This window comes from Hemibagrus wyckioides, linkage group LG11, assembly GCF_019097595.1.
Source record: "Hemibagrus wyckioides isolate EC202008001 linkage group LG11, SWU_Hwy_1.0, whole genome shotgun sequence".
Taxonomy (NCBI): Eukaryota; Metazoa; Chordata; class Actinopteri; order Siluriformes; family Bagridae; genus Hemibagrus; species Hemibagrus wyckioides.
The window spans coordinates 24380231-24398422 of NC_080720.1; the positions used below are offsets into that span (position 1 = coordinate 24380231).

Genomic DNA, 18192 nt, shown 5'->3' on the forward strand with positions numbered 1-18192 from the left:
AGCATGGCCTTTTGGGATAAAACTTGCAATGATCCAGTAAGCCTGGCAAATTTCAACTATCAATATAGTAATAAATATGACAATATATGATCATTTGAATTGAGTCCTACATGAAAATTTTTGTGTAAATCCATATAAGGAATTGTCAGTGCTGCTGAATTGACACGATATGGAACGTGTATATTCGTCGAGAAATCCAATGTATTACAGGTAAATAATACATTTGTATAAAACTGACTGACTAACTATGTCTTTAAATAAAATGCAGTATTTAATGGCACTGGATGCAGCTCGGCAGGACCCGCCTCTGGATTCGCTGAGGTTAAAACGGAGTGCAGCGCGCCACCGAACTGAACATGTGATGAGCTCTTTGCATCCGAAAGTGTATTCTAGGAACACTTAGGCTCACTGGTCCCGTTTGAAAAAGGAAATAGGCACAAAGATCGTCGCGTTTTACAGCCCCACTGAACCGCTGATCGTAACCGAATAATCGGTGTATTTGAATCCTTCCAATTTTCCATATCGTGAAAATTGGACATTGGGAGACTGACGTACCCCGAACTGATTCTACTGAATCAATTTATACCCCCCACCACTCACTCAAGCTAACTCATCCATGGATCTGGAGGGAAGGAAGACACTCATTAGTACCTGCGCCTTGATCGCGCTCTTACCTGCTTGTTTCGCCTTCTACGTGCCGTGCGACCCGTGCGATCAGAAAGCGCTGTCCTTGTGTCCACCCCTACCCACGACCTGCCAGGCGGTGAAGGAGCCGGGATGCGGCTGCTGCTTGACCTGCGCGCTCCAGGAAGGACATACGTGCGGAGTCTACACGGGCACGTGCGCCGCGGGTCTGCGCTGCCTGCCGCTCGTCGGTGAGGAGAAGCCGCTGCATGCCCTGCTACACGGCAGGGGTGTGTGCATGAACGAAAAAAGCTTCAAGCCGGCCACGGGTGAGTTCCTGCACTGACTGGCCAGTAATAAAATGGTGAATCGTTTAATTTGTAAATGCGTGTACACAATATTTACTATTACTACTACCACTACTACTACTACTACCACCACTACTACTGCTACTAATAATAATAATACATTTTCCTATTTTTGCATGCTCTGAAGTACTGTAGTCCAGTCCATCACCATTTAGCATTTATAAACTTTGGGGGAAAGGTATATCCGTCTAGCATAAAATGTTCCATGTATTTGAAACTAATTTTCTAAAGAATATCTAAGGCACATAAAGAACAATAGAACAATAGGTTTGTGCAGCAGTATCATAGCATTTACATGTCTTAGAAATCTGTTTTCTAATCTTTATCTATTGTCAGACTGACTTAGAATGTCTCTCTCTATGTGCTGATTGCATATTATGCAAGGTTAAGGGATTTGCTCTACAGGGCACTGGTAGCTCAGTGGTAGGTTTCTCGCCTACCACACGGAAGGCCCCGATTCCCAGCCAGTGCCCAAACCCCAGCCACTGTATGCAGTGCCGGTCCCAAGCCCGGATAAAAATGGGAGGAAGGAAGGCCATCCGGCGTAAAAACCTGTGCCAAGTTGTTGCACGGACCAGTTGGTCCGCTGTGGCGACCCCTCACACGTAGGGAGCAGCTGAAAGATCATCAACAACAAGGGATTTGCTCTACGGTGATTAAGCAAAATCTGCTTGTACTGCTTTGGGCTGCAATGTACATAGCCTAACCTATCTCTGTAAAAAAACAAAAAACAAAACAGCCCTCCAAGATTAGGAAATAACAATATGGAATCCTATCAAAACCGTATAAAAGAAATCTGCTTTATTATACTGGGGCAGATTAATAAAGCAAGGCAAAGCCCCTAAATAAAGTTTTGCCCTTTTTTTGGAATTGTGGGAATTATTGGGGCAAGAGATTTGTTTATGAAGTATGCTTATATGGTACAATGACCCTCGGTTTTTTCCACATTTTATGGTGAAAGGAATGGTGAAAGGGTAAAAGACATACACATAATTTAATTGGGTACTCACCACCTTCAATTTAAGTGTTGTAGCTTTTAATAATATTTGGAATAAACTTCATTTTTTTCTTTTAGTTGTTAAAGTGGGAATAAATGATGAATTAAGAATTTTCTGTAACATTGCATTTTTAAAATCCTAGTGACTTGAAACTTTTTATTCGTTCCCAGAGGTATTCAATGACTCTTAAGGTACATAATTACACCAGTAGATGGTGCCAGTGTGTGTCTTTTCAGCTATTATAAGTAAGTCCAGATTTTACTGAATTGTTGATGTTGGCTTCTGGTGGTCCAGTGGCAGGATCCCATGCTCTCACTGCCACGGCCCAGGCTTGACTCCTTAGCAGAGAACCAACCCTAGGTTGCCCTTAGGGAAAGTCCTAAGCCCAGATAAAATAGGATAGTAACATGGAAGGGCATCCAGCATAAAACCTGTCAAATCAAATATGCAGACTGAAAGGTCCATTGTGGCAACCTCGAACAGGTAGCAAGTTGTTAAACTAATACCAGTGAAGACAAATTTGTAATTACTTTGCATGAAAGCTGTACTTATTTTCAAGGCACATGAATCCTAGAACCCAATTCATTTTCATGAAATAAATTTCAGTCTGTGCAATCTAGTTTTGAGAACATTGTTGATGTACATGTAAGTAGTTTTCAATGTTACAATTATTTAAAATAGCCATCAGTCAATTTTACACATTCATATATAGTGGATTATTCTATGAACACATTCCTGTATAGTGATTATGCTATGAACATCTCAAAACATAAGGCTTGTGTTATTGCTACACATTTTTCAAATGCAGTTTCACCTCTTTTTTTCTTGAAGGCAAACTGAACAAAAAACTTCATATAACATTATATATCAGCTGAGCTGACATCAGCGAGTCAGCAAATCCTTGTTGGTTCACCTACTTTGTTCATTTGATTCACAAATCACAATTACCAGTTTGTTCATTCTGTTTAAAAAATGGCAATTACTGTTTTATTCACTTTGTTCATGAACTGAAATACCAGTTTCCTCAGAATCATTAGGGCTATCATTCTTGTTCAGACTCAAAGCAAGGGGCCTAACGTTGACATGCTTATTCACAGCCTGTATTCTATTGTCTGACAGGTGTTTCTTTTTGCCCTGGCCATCCATGACATGCAAGTCCCCATCATGTTGTTCTTGTTTCACTGTTCTTGTTTTTTATAAGCTCAACACCTTCAGCTCTGCTACCTCCAGCTCTGACTCCTGTCTCTTCCTCAGTGAAACTGTCTCTAAACCATACAACATGGGCAGTCTCACCACTGTCTTGTACACCTTCCCCTTGATTTTTTTCTGATATTTTTCTATCACACAGAACTCCCGACACCTTTTTCCACCCATTCCAACCTGCCTGCACTTGCTTCTACACTCTCCATTACTCTGTAATGTTGACCCCAAGTACTTAAACTCCTGTACATTCTTCACCCTGTAATCTTACTGTTTCACTTCCTGCCCTTTCATTCACACACATGTACACAGTCTTAATACGACTGACTTTCATTCCTCTTCTCTCCAGCACAAACCTCCACCTCTCCAGGTTTTCCTCCACCTGCTACCTGCTCTCACTACAGATCACAATGTCATCTGCAAACATCATTGTCCAAGGAGACTCCTGTCTGACCTCCTCTGACAACTGGTCCATCACCATAGCAAACAGGAAGGGGCTCACAGCCAATCTCTAATGCAGTCCCACCTCCACTTTGAACTCCTCTGTCTGACCTACAGCACACCTCACCACTGTCCTGCTCCTCTCATACATGTCCTGCACCACTCTGACATACTTCTCTGCTACATAATGAAACAGAACTGAAAAAAAGAGGACTGATGATTCCATGATTAAATTTGGCAATATTTTATGCTGGATCCCCTTCCTGATACAAGCCTCTCTATTTACACTCCCGGCACAGAAGTCACTGGACTGTGACCCCCATGGCTAGATTAATCATTTTGACTCACTTAAAAGTTGATCATTTTAATTTATAATTACATTTTCAAACATAAAATGGAAAATTCTATGAAACTGATTCATTAATGAGACTGGTTAATAAGAATGATCTTTTTAATTTACTGATTAATTAAATTTATAGTGAAACAGAACAATTTCCAACACAGCATTAAGAATTCGAAGGCTAGACTGGAATTCATGAAGTACAGAGATGAGCTACATGGAACCAAGATTGACTTCTACAAAAGTCATGGAAAAAACAAAACATGGAGCATGAAAAATACACACGTGTGGCAATGGGCTGCACATTTTGATGTATGTGTCTTTGACGGTGGGTCAAAAACTGAGGAAGTTATGTGATTATAAAGAGTCTAGGAAATATGATAAGAAAAAACAAAAACAGAATAATAAACTCACAGTTATATAAAATAGAGATGCATGCACTGCATAGCAGCCACCACTAATAAAAAAAATAATTACAAGAAGAAACTCACACAATTATAATAGTGATTCTTATATTGCATAATTATAAGCACAATTATACTCTCTGTACACTTTTTTAGGAACACCTGTACATCTGCTTATTTATGCAGTTATATAATTAGCCAATCATGTGGCAGCAACATAATGCATAAACTCACATAGATAAAGATCAAAAGCTTCAGTTAATGTTCACATCAAGCTTTAGAATGGGGCAAATTTTGATTTCTTTGACTTAACTGTGGCATGGTTGTTGGTGTCAAATGAGCTGGTTTAAGTATTTTAGAAATCACTGATCTCCTTGGATTTTCTCACAACAGTCTCTAGCATGTAGACAGAATAGTGTGGGGGAAAAAAACCTGTGTGCAGAAGGCCTGCAGGCTCAAACACCTTGTTGATAAGAGAGATCAAAAGAGAAGGACCAGATTGCTCTGAGCTGACAGTAAATCTATAGATCTATAGGAAGTCTATAAATAAGCACTCTTCACAACCGCGGTGAGCAGAAAATTATCTCAAAATGCACAACACATTAAACCTTGAGGTGCATGATTTTATGCATTGTGCTGCTGCCACATTCCTGATTAGATAACTGCAAAGTAACTAGATAGTGATTTTACCTGCAGAAACTGCAAGTGTGTTGCAACAAACATTTTTAACTTATAAAGAAAATATATATAATATCTGGTTAGGGTATTTTCCAATTTACATTTGTATATTTGTATATTAATGCATTCAGGGAATTAGCAATCAGGGGTATTTACATTTGGGTTTATGGCAATTAAGGTCAGTAGTTTATTTTTTGATGTTGGGTCAATTCACTAGGGGAATATTTACAGTGTATTTTGGTTTATTTATATTTTATCTTGATGTATGAAAGGAAAAGGATGATGTCATCAGCATAAAGTGAGATGTGGTGTGTGGAATTCCTAATATGTATTGGAGAAATGAGAGAACTCTGTCTGACTATTTGAGCTAAGGGCTCCAGTGATAGCAAATAAAACTGGCGAAAGGGGGCAACCTTGTCTGGTGCCCCTCTGGAGAGAAAACTGTGAAGAAACTTTATGGCCAATAGAGACACATGCTGTGGGGTTGGAGTAAAGTGTCTGAACCATGTGAATGAAGGAGGATCCGAAGCCAAATCTCCTGAGTACAGCCCACAGATAGGACCATTCCATCAAAAGCCTTCACAGCATCCAAGCTAAAGATTGCACGAGTGCTTATTATCTCTGCGGGCATCAATTATATGCAAAAGGTGCCTGACATTGTCTGAGGCCAATCGGCCTTTAATGAAGGTGGTCTGGTCCTCATGAATCAATCCAGCAATACATGTATTCAATCTGTTAGAAAGAACTTTTGCATATATCTTAATATCAGAATTTAACAATGATAAGGGTCTGTAACTCCCACAATCCACTGCGTCCTTCCCAGATTTTAACAATAGTGAAATTAGTGCTGCCCTTTGGTCTCTGTGAAAGTACTCAACATCAAGCGAGTGCTGAATAGACTTAAGTAGTAAAGGACCAGCCAAATCCCAGATCTCTAAAAGGAACTCTGGAGGTATTCCATCTAACACCAGCGATTTATGTCTGAGAGATCATGTGATGCCTCTGTTTTATAAAGTTCAGCAAAAAAAAGTCTCTAAAGATGTTATTAACATGAGAAGGATGAGTCACAACCTTGCCAGTAGTATCTCTGATCGCAGTTACAGAGGCAAGATTCTCTGACTGTTAGAGTCTTAATGCAAGGAGTCGACTTGGTCTGTGTGATTGCTCATAATGTAACTGTCTAGTTCTGAGTAATATGAACTCTGCTCTTGAGCTGATGGCATCAATGGTAGAAGTACACATAACATCTGTCGTTCTCTTCTCTGTCAACTCCATTGCTAATGTGGATTAATATAATTGCCAAAAAGTCGCTGTTGGTTGAGCTTTGAAACAAAAAGAGAGAAAGTGGTTTGGCAGGATCAAGATTAAGCAGCCATCTTAGCTGGAGTCCAACCAGAAGTCCCTCTTTTCTGGTCTTTCTTGTGTAGTCCGCTTCAATAAATTGGCTAGTTTTCACACAAAGCTGCTCCGTAGTGTCAAGCCATGATATAGTGTTGAGTCACTCATTTGATTAATAATGTGTATTATTGTCTATAAATTAAAAAAAAACAATTGATTTTACATTTTGTACAAACTAGGGAGCTGGAGAACCCACACTCTTTAAAAAAAATTTAATTCCATATTTACTGTCTGATGCCCAAGAGACTATTTTAGTTTAGTTTGTGATAATCTAGCAACAATTGTGTTTCATTCTTCATTCTGAAAACTGCATTTGAAAAACTTTTTTTTCTGTTTCTTTGCTTGTCTTGTCCTCTGATGTAAGTTACCTTTCACATCCTAAATTATTGAGACTGAAACTCTGCCTATCCTTAGAGGAAAATGTTCCAGGTGGTGAGATACATGTAGAGAGTCATTAGGAAATTAATGCCTAAAGAAAACTTGTTGTATTATCATAATAGCTACCATTTGGCAAGGCATACAGTGTGCTGTATTTTATGACTTGCCATATCTTCTGATTGATTTGAATTTTCTCAAATAAAATACTTTCTGCTGTGAGCAAATTAGCTTTATGATTTGTTGATTCTAATCCATAGATCAAGAGTCACCAAAAGATGTCCTGGGGCTAGTGTCTGAGGATTTATTTCACCATTCTAAGGTGCCTTTGTTTTCTCAAAACCACAACAAGAAAGTATTGGCTGTTCATAAGGACAGGAAACAGTCTAAACACAGGAGCATGGTCCATATGAACTATTCCCCTCACAGCATAGAGAAGGCCCAGCCTGAAATGGTAAGACTTCTAGCAAAGCTTTCCATTCTGTCTTATTGCCTAAATGGGAACTATGCAGAAGTGTAGTGTTATGGTGTATTGTACTTACATAAAATATTTATTTGATTTGTGTTAATTACAGGGACTTTGTAGGAGGAAACTTGACATAATTGTCCGGAGGATGAAGGACATGCCCAGAGTCATGGCTCTGTCTCTCTACCTGCCTAACTGTGACAGGAAGGGCTTCTTCAAGCGCAAACAGGTTTTAAGCTATATATAACATTGAAAAAACAGCATATAGATAGTAAATATAGATTTACATTTACATTTATGGCTTTTGGTAGACATCCTTATCCAGAGCGACATGCAACAGTGCTTTGATGTCTCCATCAATAATACATCAGCACTGATTCACTAGGTCACCGACTTAGGATGCCATCAGTCTACATCTCTGTTGGGACATACAGGGGTTGGACAATGAAACTGAAACGCCTGGTTTTAGACCACAATAATTCATTAGTATGGTGTAGGGCCTTCTTTTGCGGCCATCAATTCGTCTTGGGAATGACAGATACAAGTCCTGCACAGTGGCCAGAGGGATTTTGAGCCATTCTTCTTGCAGAATAGTGGCCAGGTCACTACGTGATGCTGGTGGAGGAAAACGTTTCCTGACTCGCTCCTCCAAAACACCCCAAAGTGGCTCAATAATATTTAGATCTGGTGACTGTGCAGGCCATGGGAGATGTTCAACTTCACTTTCATGTTCATCAAACCACTCTGTCACCAGTCTTGCTGTGTGTATTGGTGCATTATCATCCTGATACACCGCCTTCAGGATACAATGTTTGAACCATTGGGTGCACATGGTCCTCCAGAATGGTTCAGTAGTCCTTGGCAGTGACGCACCCATCTAGAACAAGTATTGGGCCTAGGGAATGCCATGATATTGCAGCCCAAACCATCACTGATCCACCCCTATGCTACACTCTGGGCATGCAACAGTCTGGGTGGTACGCTTCTTTGGGGCTTCTCCACACCGTAACTCTCCCGGATGTGGGAAAAACAGTGAAGGTGGACTCATCAGAGAACAAAACAATGTTTCACATTGTCCACAGCCCAAGATTTTCGCTGCTGGCACCATTGAAACCGACGTTTGGCATTGGCACGAGTGACTAAAGGTTTGGCTATAGCAGCCTGGCCATGTACATTGACCCTGTGGAGCTCCCGACGGACAGTTTTGGTGGAAACGGGAGAGTTGAGGTGCACATTTAATTCTGCAGTGAGTTGGGCATCTGTGGTTTTATGTTTTTTGGATACAATCCGGGTTAGCACTCAGACATCCCTTTCAGACAGCTTCCTCTTGCGTCCACAGTTACTCCTGTTGGATGTGGTTCGTCCTTCTTGGTGGTATGCTGACATTACCCTGGATACCGTGGCTCTTGATACATCACAAAGACTTGCTGTCTTAGTCACAGATGCGCCAGCAAGACGTGCACCAACAATTTGTCCTCTTTTGAACTCTGATATGTCACCCATAATGTTGTGTGCATTGCAATATTTTAAGCAAAACTGTGCTATTACTCTGCTAATTAAACCTTCACACTCTGCTCTTACTGGTGGAATGTGCAATCAATGAAGATTGGCCACCAGGCTGGTCAAATTTAGCCATGAAACCTCCAACACTAAATTGGCCAGTGTTTCAGTTTCATTGTCCAACCCCTGTAGATACATATTTAACTTTTACAGACTCATAACTGTATTTACATCTAGAATTAACATAATAAAGTTCAGATATAGCTCACACAAGTTCCTTCACCAATCTCCTCCACCATGCTTCAGGCATTTATACACTCATTGTGCACTCATACACTAAAATTATGCAGATTCTGGTCAAGAGCTTGTTAATGTTCATATCAAACATGATTTTGACATATCAAACATGTCTGAGTGACAGTTATGTGGGTGGAAACACTAAGTTGATAAGAATGGTCAGAGGAAAATGGGCAGCTTTGTTTGAGCTGACAGTAAGCATACAGTAACTCATGTAATCACTTTTTATCTGTGTTATAGTAAGCAGAAGAGAATCTCATAATGCACAATTCATTGAAACTTGAGGCAAATGGGCTAACAGCAGAAGGCAAATGGGCTAACAGCAGAAGACCATCAGGTTCTACATCTGTCAGCCAAGAACAGAATACTGAGGCCTCAGTGGGCACAGGCTCACCAAAACTAGACAGTATAAAACTGGAAAAACATAGTCTGGTCTGATTAATCTTGATTTCTACTGAGACACAGATAGTAGGGTCAGAGCACACAAATCTAAAATTGGGTCAGAATTTGATGCCAACAATATGAATCCATGGACCCAACCTGCCATGTGTCAAAATTCCAGGTTGGAGGAGGTGGTGTAATGGTATAAGATTTATAATTAAATTCTGTACGAGAACTGTAGCAGCCCAGTAGATTAAGATTTTAATCACCATTTAGCAATATGAAAACTTTTTAAGAACATGCTTTATTAAATTTGTATGGTATGCGTAAGATAGAGATGATTAATTTTAAAGTTATTTTTGGCTAACTGTTAAACCATACTATTTTGTTGCAGTGTAAGCCCTCCAGGGGGCGGAAGCGCGGTATTTGCTGGTGCGTAGATAAATTTGGAGCAACGATACTGGGAACAAACTACAGTGGAGGTAACATCCAGTGCAAAGACCCAGAGAACAACAGTAACAACAAATGAATTATTTGTTAACGTGTCCAGTCTCCATCTTTTCACTGCCAAAACAACCTAAAGAATCTTTAAAGCTGCTCATTTATCTGTTTATAGGCAAAATTAGAAAACAAGTTTGTATTCATAAGATTTGTCTGCACCTCATTCATACACTATATTGCCAAAAATATTCGCTCACCCATCCAAATAATCAGAATCAGGTGTTCCAATCACTTCCATGGCCACAGGTGTATAAAATCAAGCACCTAGGCATGCAGAATGTTTTTACAAACATTTGTGAAAGAATGGGTCGCTCTCAGGAGCTCAGTGAATTCCAGCGTGGAACTGTGATAGGATGCCACCTGTGCAACAAATCCAGTCGTGAAATTTCCTCACTCCTAAATATTCCACAGTCAACTGTCAGCTGTATTATAAGAATGTGGAAGTGTTTGGGAACGACAGCAACTCAGCCACGAAGTGGTAGGCCACGTAAACTGACGGAGCGGGGTCAGCGGATGCTGAGGCGCATAGTGCGAAGAGGTCGCCAACTTTCTGCAGAGTCAATCGCTACAGACCTCCAAACTTCATGTGGCCTTCAGATTAGCACAAGAACAGTGTGCAGAGAGCTTCATGGAATGGGTTTCCATGGCCGAGCAGCTGCATCCAAGCCATACATCACCAAGTGCAATGCAAAGCGTCGGATGCAGTGGTGTAAAGCACGCCGCCACTGGACTCTAGAGCAGTGGAAACGCGTTCTCTGGAGTGACGAATCGTGCTTCTCCATCTGGCAATCTGATGGACGAGTCTGGGTTTGGCGGTTGCCAGGAGAACGGTACTTGTCTGACTGCATTGTGCCAAGTGTAAAGTTTGGTGGAGGGGGGATTATGGTGTGGGGTTGTTTTTCAGGAGCTGGGCTTGGCCCCTTAGTTCCAGTGAAAGGAACTCTGAATGCTTCAGCATACCAAGACGTTTTGGACAATTCCATACTTCCAACTTTGTGGGAACAGTTTTGAGCTGGCCCCTTCCTCTTCCAACATGACTGTGCACCAGTGCACAAAGCAAGGTCCATAAAGACATGGATGACAGAGTCTGGTGTGGATGAACTTGACTGGCCTGCACAGAGTCCTGACCTCAACCCGATAGAACACCTTTGGGATGAATTAGAGTGGAGACTGAGAGCCAGGCCTTCTCGTCCAACATCAGTGTGTGACCTCACAAATGCGCTTCAGGAAGAATGGTCAAAAATTCCCATAAACACACTCCTAAACCTTGTGGACAGCCTTCCCAGAAGAGTTGAAGCTGTTATAGCTGCAAAGGGTGGACCGACGTCATATTGAACCCTATGGATTAGGAACGGGATGTCACTTAAGTTCATATGCGAGTCAAGGCAGGTGAGCGAATACTTTTGGCAATATAGTGTATCTTTTAATAGCTCTGAGATCTTTTCTGTATAATCTTAAATATGTGGCTCTTTTTGTCTGCTATTTTGAATGTTTGTTTTTTTTTTTTACTTTGACAATGTACAGCATAGATAAATCAGTGCTAATATAATAAAAGCCCATTTCCTTCCCCCAAAAATGACAGCTGTCATTTACTATAAACAGTAAATGTACCTCAAAAAAACTCAAAAATCCAATCATTCGTAGCCTATTTAACTGAATGGACATACCGGTACATACATTTCTCCATCTCTGTTAAATCTGGTAGAGGCTTTAAACATAAGCTATATACAAAAGTGTGTTATTTATTAATGGCTTATTATACTATATGGCTATAGGTTTGTGGACACCTGCTCATCACACACAGATATTCATTTTAAACATCCCATTCTAGATTTAGTCCTCTTTTTGCTGTTATAATAATTTTCAAAAATCTGGGAATTCTATTTCTTTACACTTTGTAGTCTAGGTCTGGCAGTTATTTTGGGTGAGGAGGTCTGGGGTGCTGTTTGTGTTCCAGTTCATCTCAAAGAGGTTCAGGTCTGGGTTCTTTGTAGGTCACTTGAATTTTACCACTCCAACCTTGGGACATCTATTCATGGACTTTGCTTTGTCCACAGGGGCATACTTTAACATGCTTGGGACTAGGCTTCTTAGTTCTGTTGAAGGGTATACAAATATCCAATACAACTGTGTACTTACAACTTTGTGGCAACACTTTGTGGAAGACCCACATTTGGGTGTGATGGCCAAATGTTGTATATTAAAGGAAGACCTTGCTATATCAATACATAATGGAATAATGCCAACTAGTATTGGCTCTAATGGAAATCTCAGTGCCTTTTTTACAGTGCAGATGCATTTGAATTCTAATTTACATAAGGACTACAGAGAACAAATACATATTCATACCAGACATACACAGTTCAGGAATAAATTCTAATTAACAATGCTAAGAGATAAGAGAATATTTGTATGATAAAAAAACAAACAGGCTGAACATCTGAAAATTGAAACATGAATTCATCTGGTGCTTTGGATTTTTAAAAGGATATTTTGTATATTTTGTATTAAAATCTTTGTGCTGTGTGTGAAGTAGGTTATTGCAATTCTGAAATTAAATGATGGAATTTGAAGAGGGCAGTTATCACCTGGACAACACTGTAAGTGTTCATGAATAAAAGCCCTTTCCTTTAAATCTGTTATTAATAGAAATCTTATACCTGCAGTCCCCTGTGACAGAGTGCCTATTTTAAAGAGAGAGCATTATTATACTCATTTAAAAATACACTGTATAACATTTTAGATCAATGTCAGATAAATACTATGAGTATCAGATGATTGTCAAAAGCAAGTGAAAAAAGAGTAGCTTTCTTTGTCAGAATATCAGTATGGTCTATGTATTCACTGCATAATTTTATTTTTGGTCTTTTTTGTAATACAAATTTGTTCAAATATCGTTATCTACCTGAATGTAAGAATAAGAATTAAATGTAATAAAATGTTTAATAAATGCTTAATGACCTGCATCATTAATCAGAATCCAATCAAGTTAATTGGCCAAGTATGTTTTTAAACACGGAATTTGGTACTAGCTGTTGGTGACCCTCAAAAGTAAAGATATACAATAACTACACCATACATTTAATTTAAACCAATGCTATACAGAAAAAAGGTAAAGTCCACAATATACAGATTATGAGACAAGTTATAAATGTATATAAAGTGAGATAGTAGAGTAGCAAGTAGCAAGAGAGTGTTTAACATATGGGGGAGTGGTGAGTGACTGTTCTTACATTACAGTATATGTAGATGTAAAGTGAACTGTAACAAGAGCATGTTGGTCAGCTGTTTATGAGGGTGATTGCTTGTGAAAAAAAAAACTGTTCCTATGCCTGGCAGTTTTGGTGTATAATGTTCTATAGTGCCTGCCAGACAGGAGTAGTTGAAAAAGGTTGTGTCCAGGGTGTGAGAGGTCTGTAGTGATTTTTCCTGCCTATTTCCTCATTCTTGTGCAGTCATGTCAAGTCATGGAGAGTGAGTGGGGTAACACCAATGATTTTTTTCTGCTGTTTTTACTGTTTACTGCAGTCTGTACCTTTCCTGGTTTGTGGCTACACCAAACAGTGATGGATGTGCACAGGATGGATTCAATGAATGCAGTGTAGATCTGTATCAGCAGCTCCTTTGGCAGACCAAACTTTTTTAAATGGCGAGGAAAATGCATCTTTTGGTGTGCCTTTTTGAGTAGTGTTAACAGGTGTCTTCTTAAGTCCACTGTCATTTCCATAGTTTTAAGCATGTTCAACTCCATATTGTTCTAACTGCACCATAGTACCTGCCACTCCACCTCCTGCCAATATGCAGACTCATCGCCACCTTGGATGAGTCTAATGCGTAGTGTCATCTGCAAACTTCAGGAGTTTAACAGCAGGGTCCTTGGGTGTGCAGTCATTAATATAATGGGAGAATAGCAGTGGGGAGAGGACAAATCCCTGAGGATCACCAGTGCTGACTGTCCATAATGGAGGCAACTCTGCCCAGACTCATCTGCTGATTCCTGCCTGTCAGAAAGCTAGTGATCAACTGACAGATGGCAGGGGGTACTGTTAGCTGTAGGAGTTTGAAGGAGAGGATTTCTGGGATTATTGTGTTAAAACCTGAACTGAAGTCAACAATCAAAATCCATGCATATATCCCTGGGCAGTCAAAGTGTTGCAGGAAATAGTGCAGCCCCATGTTGACTGCATCATCCACTGACCTGTTTCCTCTGTAAGCAAACTGCTGGGGAACTAGTAACTGTCCTGTGATATTTCTCAGGTGGGCAGATACTAGCTGCTCAAAGGACTACAGACCAGTATCTACAGACCAGTATCACTTCTCTTGTTTCTTTCTAAAATTCTTGAATGCATTGTTTATAATCAATTGTCTGATTATCTCTTGCAGAACAACCTCCATGATACCAACCACTGGCTTCAAAGCAGCACATTTCACAGAGATTGCCCTTTTGGCTGTCATTGAGAAACTACATGCTACAATCAGCCAAGCTGTCATCTGTCCTCGTTATTCTCGAACTTTCTGCAGCATTTGACACAGTAAACAACAAGACTCTCTTGTGCACCCTCAGGAGTCTTGGAATTTGTTGAACAGCATGGAAATGCTTCCTACCTGGGTGGTCGCTCATATCAGGTAACATGGAGGGGATCAACATCTGCTCACACAGACTCTCCAGTGGTGTCTCACAAGGCTCAGTACTTGGTCCTCTCATTTTCTCTCTCTATACTCACTCTCTTGGCAAAGTTATATACTCACATGGGTTCTCATACCACTGCTATGCCAATGACACCCAACTTATCTTCTCCTCCACCCCCTCCCATGGCTTCTGCTTGGATCTCAGCATGTCTGGCAGATATTTCATCATGAATGACAGCTCATCAGCTGAAACTCGATCCCAGCAAAACTGAACTGTTGGACATCCTAGGTGATTCATCCGCAGCCCAGGATCATGCAATATCTCTGAAAAAACTACATGATCTCCCCTTCAGCCACTCCTAGCAACCTTGGGGTAACCATGGACAATAAACTGTCCTTTTCCTGTTGTGACATGTTACTAATGTCACACGCTTACGTAGGTTTCTTCTGTACAATATCAGAAGGATTTGGCCATTTCTATCCACACAGGCTACTCAGGTGCTTGTTCAGTCTCTTGTCATTTCACGACTGGACTACTGCAACTCTCTACTGGCAGGTCTACCTCTGAATTTAATTTGTCCACTGCAAATGATCCAAAATGCTCTCCCACACCACCTGCTCTGCTTCCTCCACTGGCTTCCAGTAGCTGCATGCATCAGATTCAAAACACTGACGCTTGCCTACAAAGCTAAGAATGGACCAGCACCATCTTACCTCAAAGCTCTTATTACTCCTCGCAATGCACCTCAGTCCCTCTGATCCACTAGCACTGCTCGACTGTTCCCACCATCTCTTAGGGCACAAGATTACATCTACTCTTTTCTCTGTTCTGGCACCGAGGTGGTGGAATGAACTTCCCCTAGATGTCTGTACAATGGAGTCTCTTACTGTCTTCAAACAACGGATGAAGACACACCTCTTCCAGAAGCACTTAAAAATTTTTCTTGTTTGTTTTATGTACTGCTGTATGTTGTATGTACATATTACATAGTACACAATGACTTCATAATGATAGATGTCAGAGTGACAGGCATGTAGTTATTTAGTCCTGGAATGGAGGGTTTCTTGTGGACTGGAATGATGGTAGAGTCTTTGAAACAGGAGGGGACTTCACACAGGTCCAGTGATCTGTAAAAGATATGGGTGAAGATTGGAAACAGTTGGGTAGGAAATGCAGAATAGCCAATTCACATCCTTTTAGCAAATTGTAATTGTCTGAGTATTGGGGGGAGTTGTTATGGGGTTATCAGACATGTGATGGGGTGGGTGAAAGGTGTGAAGATATACTTTTTGAATCTGCAGTAGAAGGTGTTGAGGTCATCAGCAAAATCTTTGTCTGCATCAGAGGGGAGAAGTGGTCTCCTGTAGTTTGTAATGTATTGATGCAGGATCATTAGCTGAAAACCAGCTTTACAGAGTAGTTCTTTTTAGCCACTCTGATCTCCTTTGTCAGCAAATTCCTGGCCTGCTTGTACAGGGCTCTGTCCCCACTTCTGTAGGCATCCTTCTTGGCCTGGTGAAGTAGTTTTAATCTGGCTGTGAACCATAGCTTGTTGTTGTTATAAGTGACACACATATGTCTTCACATAAACTGATGTAAGATATCACAGTGTCAGTCAGTTCATCCATATTGTTGGTTGCAGTTCTAAAAAACTCCAATCAGTGCAGTCAAAGCAGTCATATAGTTCCACTTGTCCTTCTCTAAGTTTCTGCCTGTAGGTTAGAATAAGATGAACCAAGCAATGATCAGAGTGTCCTAGAGCTGCCAGAGGTACTGAGCAATATGTGTCTTTAAAAATTGTTATTTTAATTGTTATTTTTTCTGGTGGGACAGTTAATATGCTGTCTGTATTTTGGTTGTTCACTTTAGTTTTGCTTTGTTGAAGTCTCCAGGGATGATGCAGAGAGAATCCAGAAATTTAAACCACAGACAACAGTGCGATCTTCCGATGAATATCTTATGCAGTTTGTTTGGGGTTTACCTACAACCAGAGCAGAACTGTTAAGGCTCACTTTACCTGATAAGTTTGATGGGTCTGTGGACAAATATCTACGTCACCTGCTGTGGCAAGTTTCTTATTTGTCAAGAAAGAGGGCAGTTGTCTACAGCCATATATAGACTACCACTGACTCAATGCCATCACCATCAAATACCTTTACCCACTCTCTCTAGTTCCACCTGCCCTCAAACAACTACAGTATCTCACAAAAGTGAGTACACCCCTCACATTTTTGTAAATATTTTATTATATCTTTTCATGTGACAACACTGAAGAAATGACACTCTGCTACAATGTAAAGTAGTGAGTGTACAGCCTGTATAACACTGTAAATTTGCTGTCCCCTCAAAATAACTCAACACACAGCCATTAATGTCTAAACTGTTGGCAACAAAAGTGAGTACACCCCTAAGTGGAAATGTCCAAATTGGGCCCAAAGTGTCAATATTTTGTGTGGCCACCATCCAGCACTGCCTTAACCCTCTTGGGCATGGAGTTCACCAGAGCTTCACAGGTTGCCACATCACAGAGCTGGTGGATGTTAGAGACCTTGCGGTCCCCCACCTTCCGTTTGAGGATGCCCCACAGATGCTCAATAGGGTTTAGGTCTGGAGACATGCTTGGCCAGTCCATCACCAAGGCAGTGCTCATCTTGGAGGTATGTTTGGGGTCGTTATCATGTTGGAATGCTGCCCTGTACCCCAGTCTCCGAAGGGAGAGGATCCTGCTCTGCTTCAGTATGTCACAGTACATGTTGGCATTCATGGTTCACTCAATGAACTATAGCTCCCCAGTGCCGGCAGCACTCATGCAGGCCCAGACCATGACACTCGCACCACCATGCTTGACTGTAGGCAAGACACACTTGTCTTTGTACTCCTCACCTGGTTGCCGCCACACACGCTTGACACCATCTGAACCCAATAAGTTTATCTTGGTCTCATCGGACCACAGGACATGGTTCCAGGAATCCATGTCCTTAGTCTGCTTGTCTTCAGCAAATTGTATGCGGGCTTTCTTGTGCATCATCTTTGGTGGAGGCTTTCTTCTGGGACGACAGCCATGCAGACCAATTTGATGCAGTGTGCGGCATATGGTCTGAGCACTGACAGGCTGACCCCCCACCCCTTCAACCTCTGCAGAAATGCTGGCAGCACTCATATGTCTATTTCCCAAAGAGAACCTCTGGATATGACAATGAGCACATGCACTCAACTTCTTTGGTGGACCATGGCGAGGCCTGTTCTGAGTGGAATCTTTCCTGTAAAACTGCTGTATGGTCTTGCCCACCGTGCTGCAGCTCAGTTTCAGGGTCTTCTTATAGCCTAGGCCATCTTTATGTAGAGCAAAAATTCTTTTGTTCAGATCCTCAGAGAGTTCTTTGCCATGAGGTGCCATGTTGAACTTCCAGTGACCAGTATGAGAGAGTGTGAGAGCAATAACACCAATCTTCAAAAATCGCTCGGCAATCTTTATGTGTGAACTACTCAACAACGCATCAAAGAGGCTCGCTGACACCTCACAGACAAAATCCAGATATCTGGCATGTTAAATATCTGGGACGGTCGGCCGACTCGACATCACGTGGTGTC

General features: G+C 41.0%; 1 protein-coding gene across 1 annotated transcript; it reads left to right on the top strand.

Annotated features, from left to right (window-relative positions):
* The first annotated feature begins 330 nt into the window (after positions 1–330).
* Positions 331–15894, top strand: igfbp5a (insulin-like growth factor binding protein 5a). Its single transcript, XM_058402811.1, has 4 exons — positions 331–953; positions 7087–7280; positions 7402–7521; positions 9865–15894. Exons 1-4 carry the CDS (start codon positions 617–619, stop codon positions 9997–9999), a joined length of 786 nt encoding a protein of 261 aa, XP_058258794.1. The 5' UTR covers positions 331–616; the 3' UTR covers positions 10000–15894.
* The last annotated feature ends 2298 nt before the right edge of the window (positions 15895–18192 follow it).

Excerpts from the sequence above, each read along its gene's own strand:
- igfbp5a (XM_058402811.1), top strand. The coding sequence starts at position 617 with ATGGATCTGGAGGGAAGGAAGACACTCATTAGTACCTGCGCCTTGATC. Across the intron at positions 954-7,086 it reads AAGCTTCAAGCCGGCCACGG|ATCAAGAGTCACCAAAAGAT; the intron begins GTGAGTTCCTGC and ends TCTAATCCATAG. Across the intron at positions 7,522-9,864 it reads GCTTCTTCAAGCGCAAACAG|TGTAAGCCCTCCAGGGGGCG; the intron begins GTTTTAAGCTAT and ends ATTTTGTTGCAG.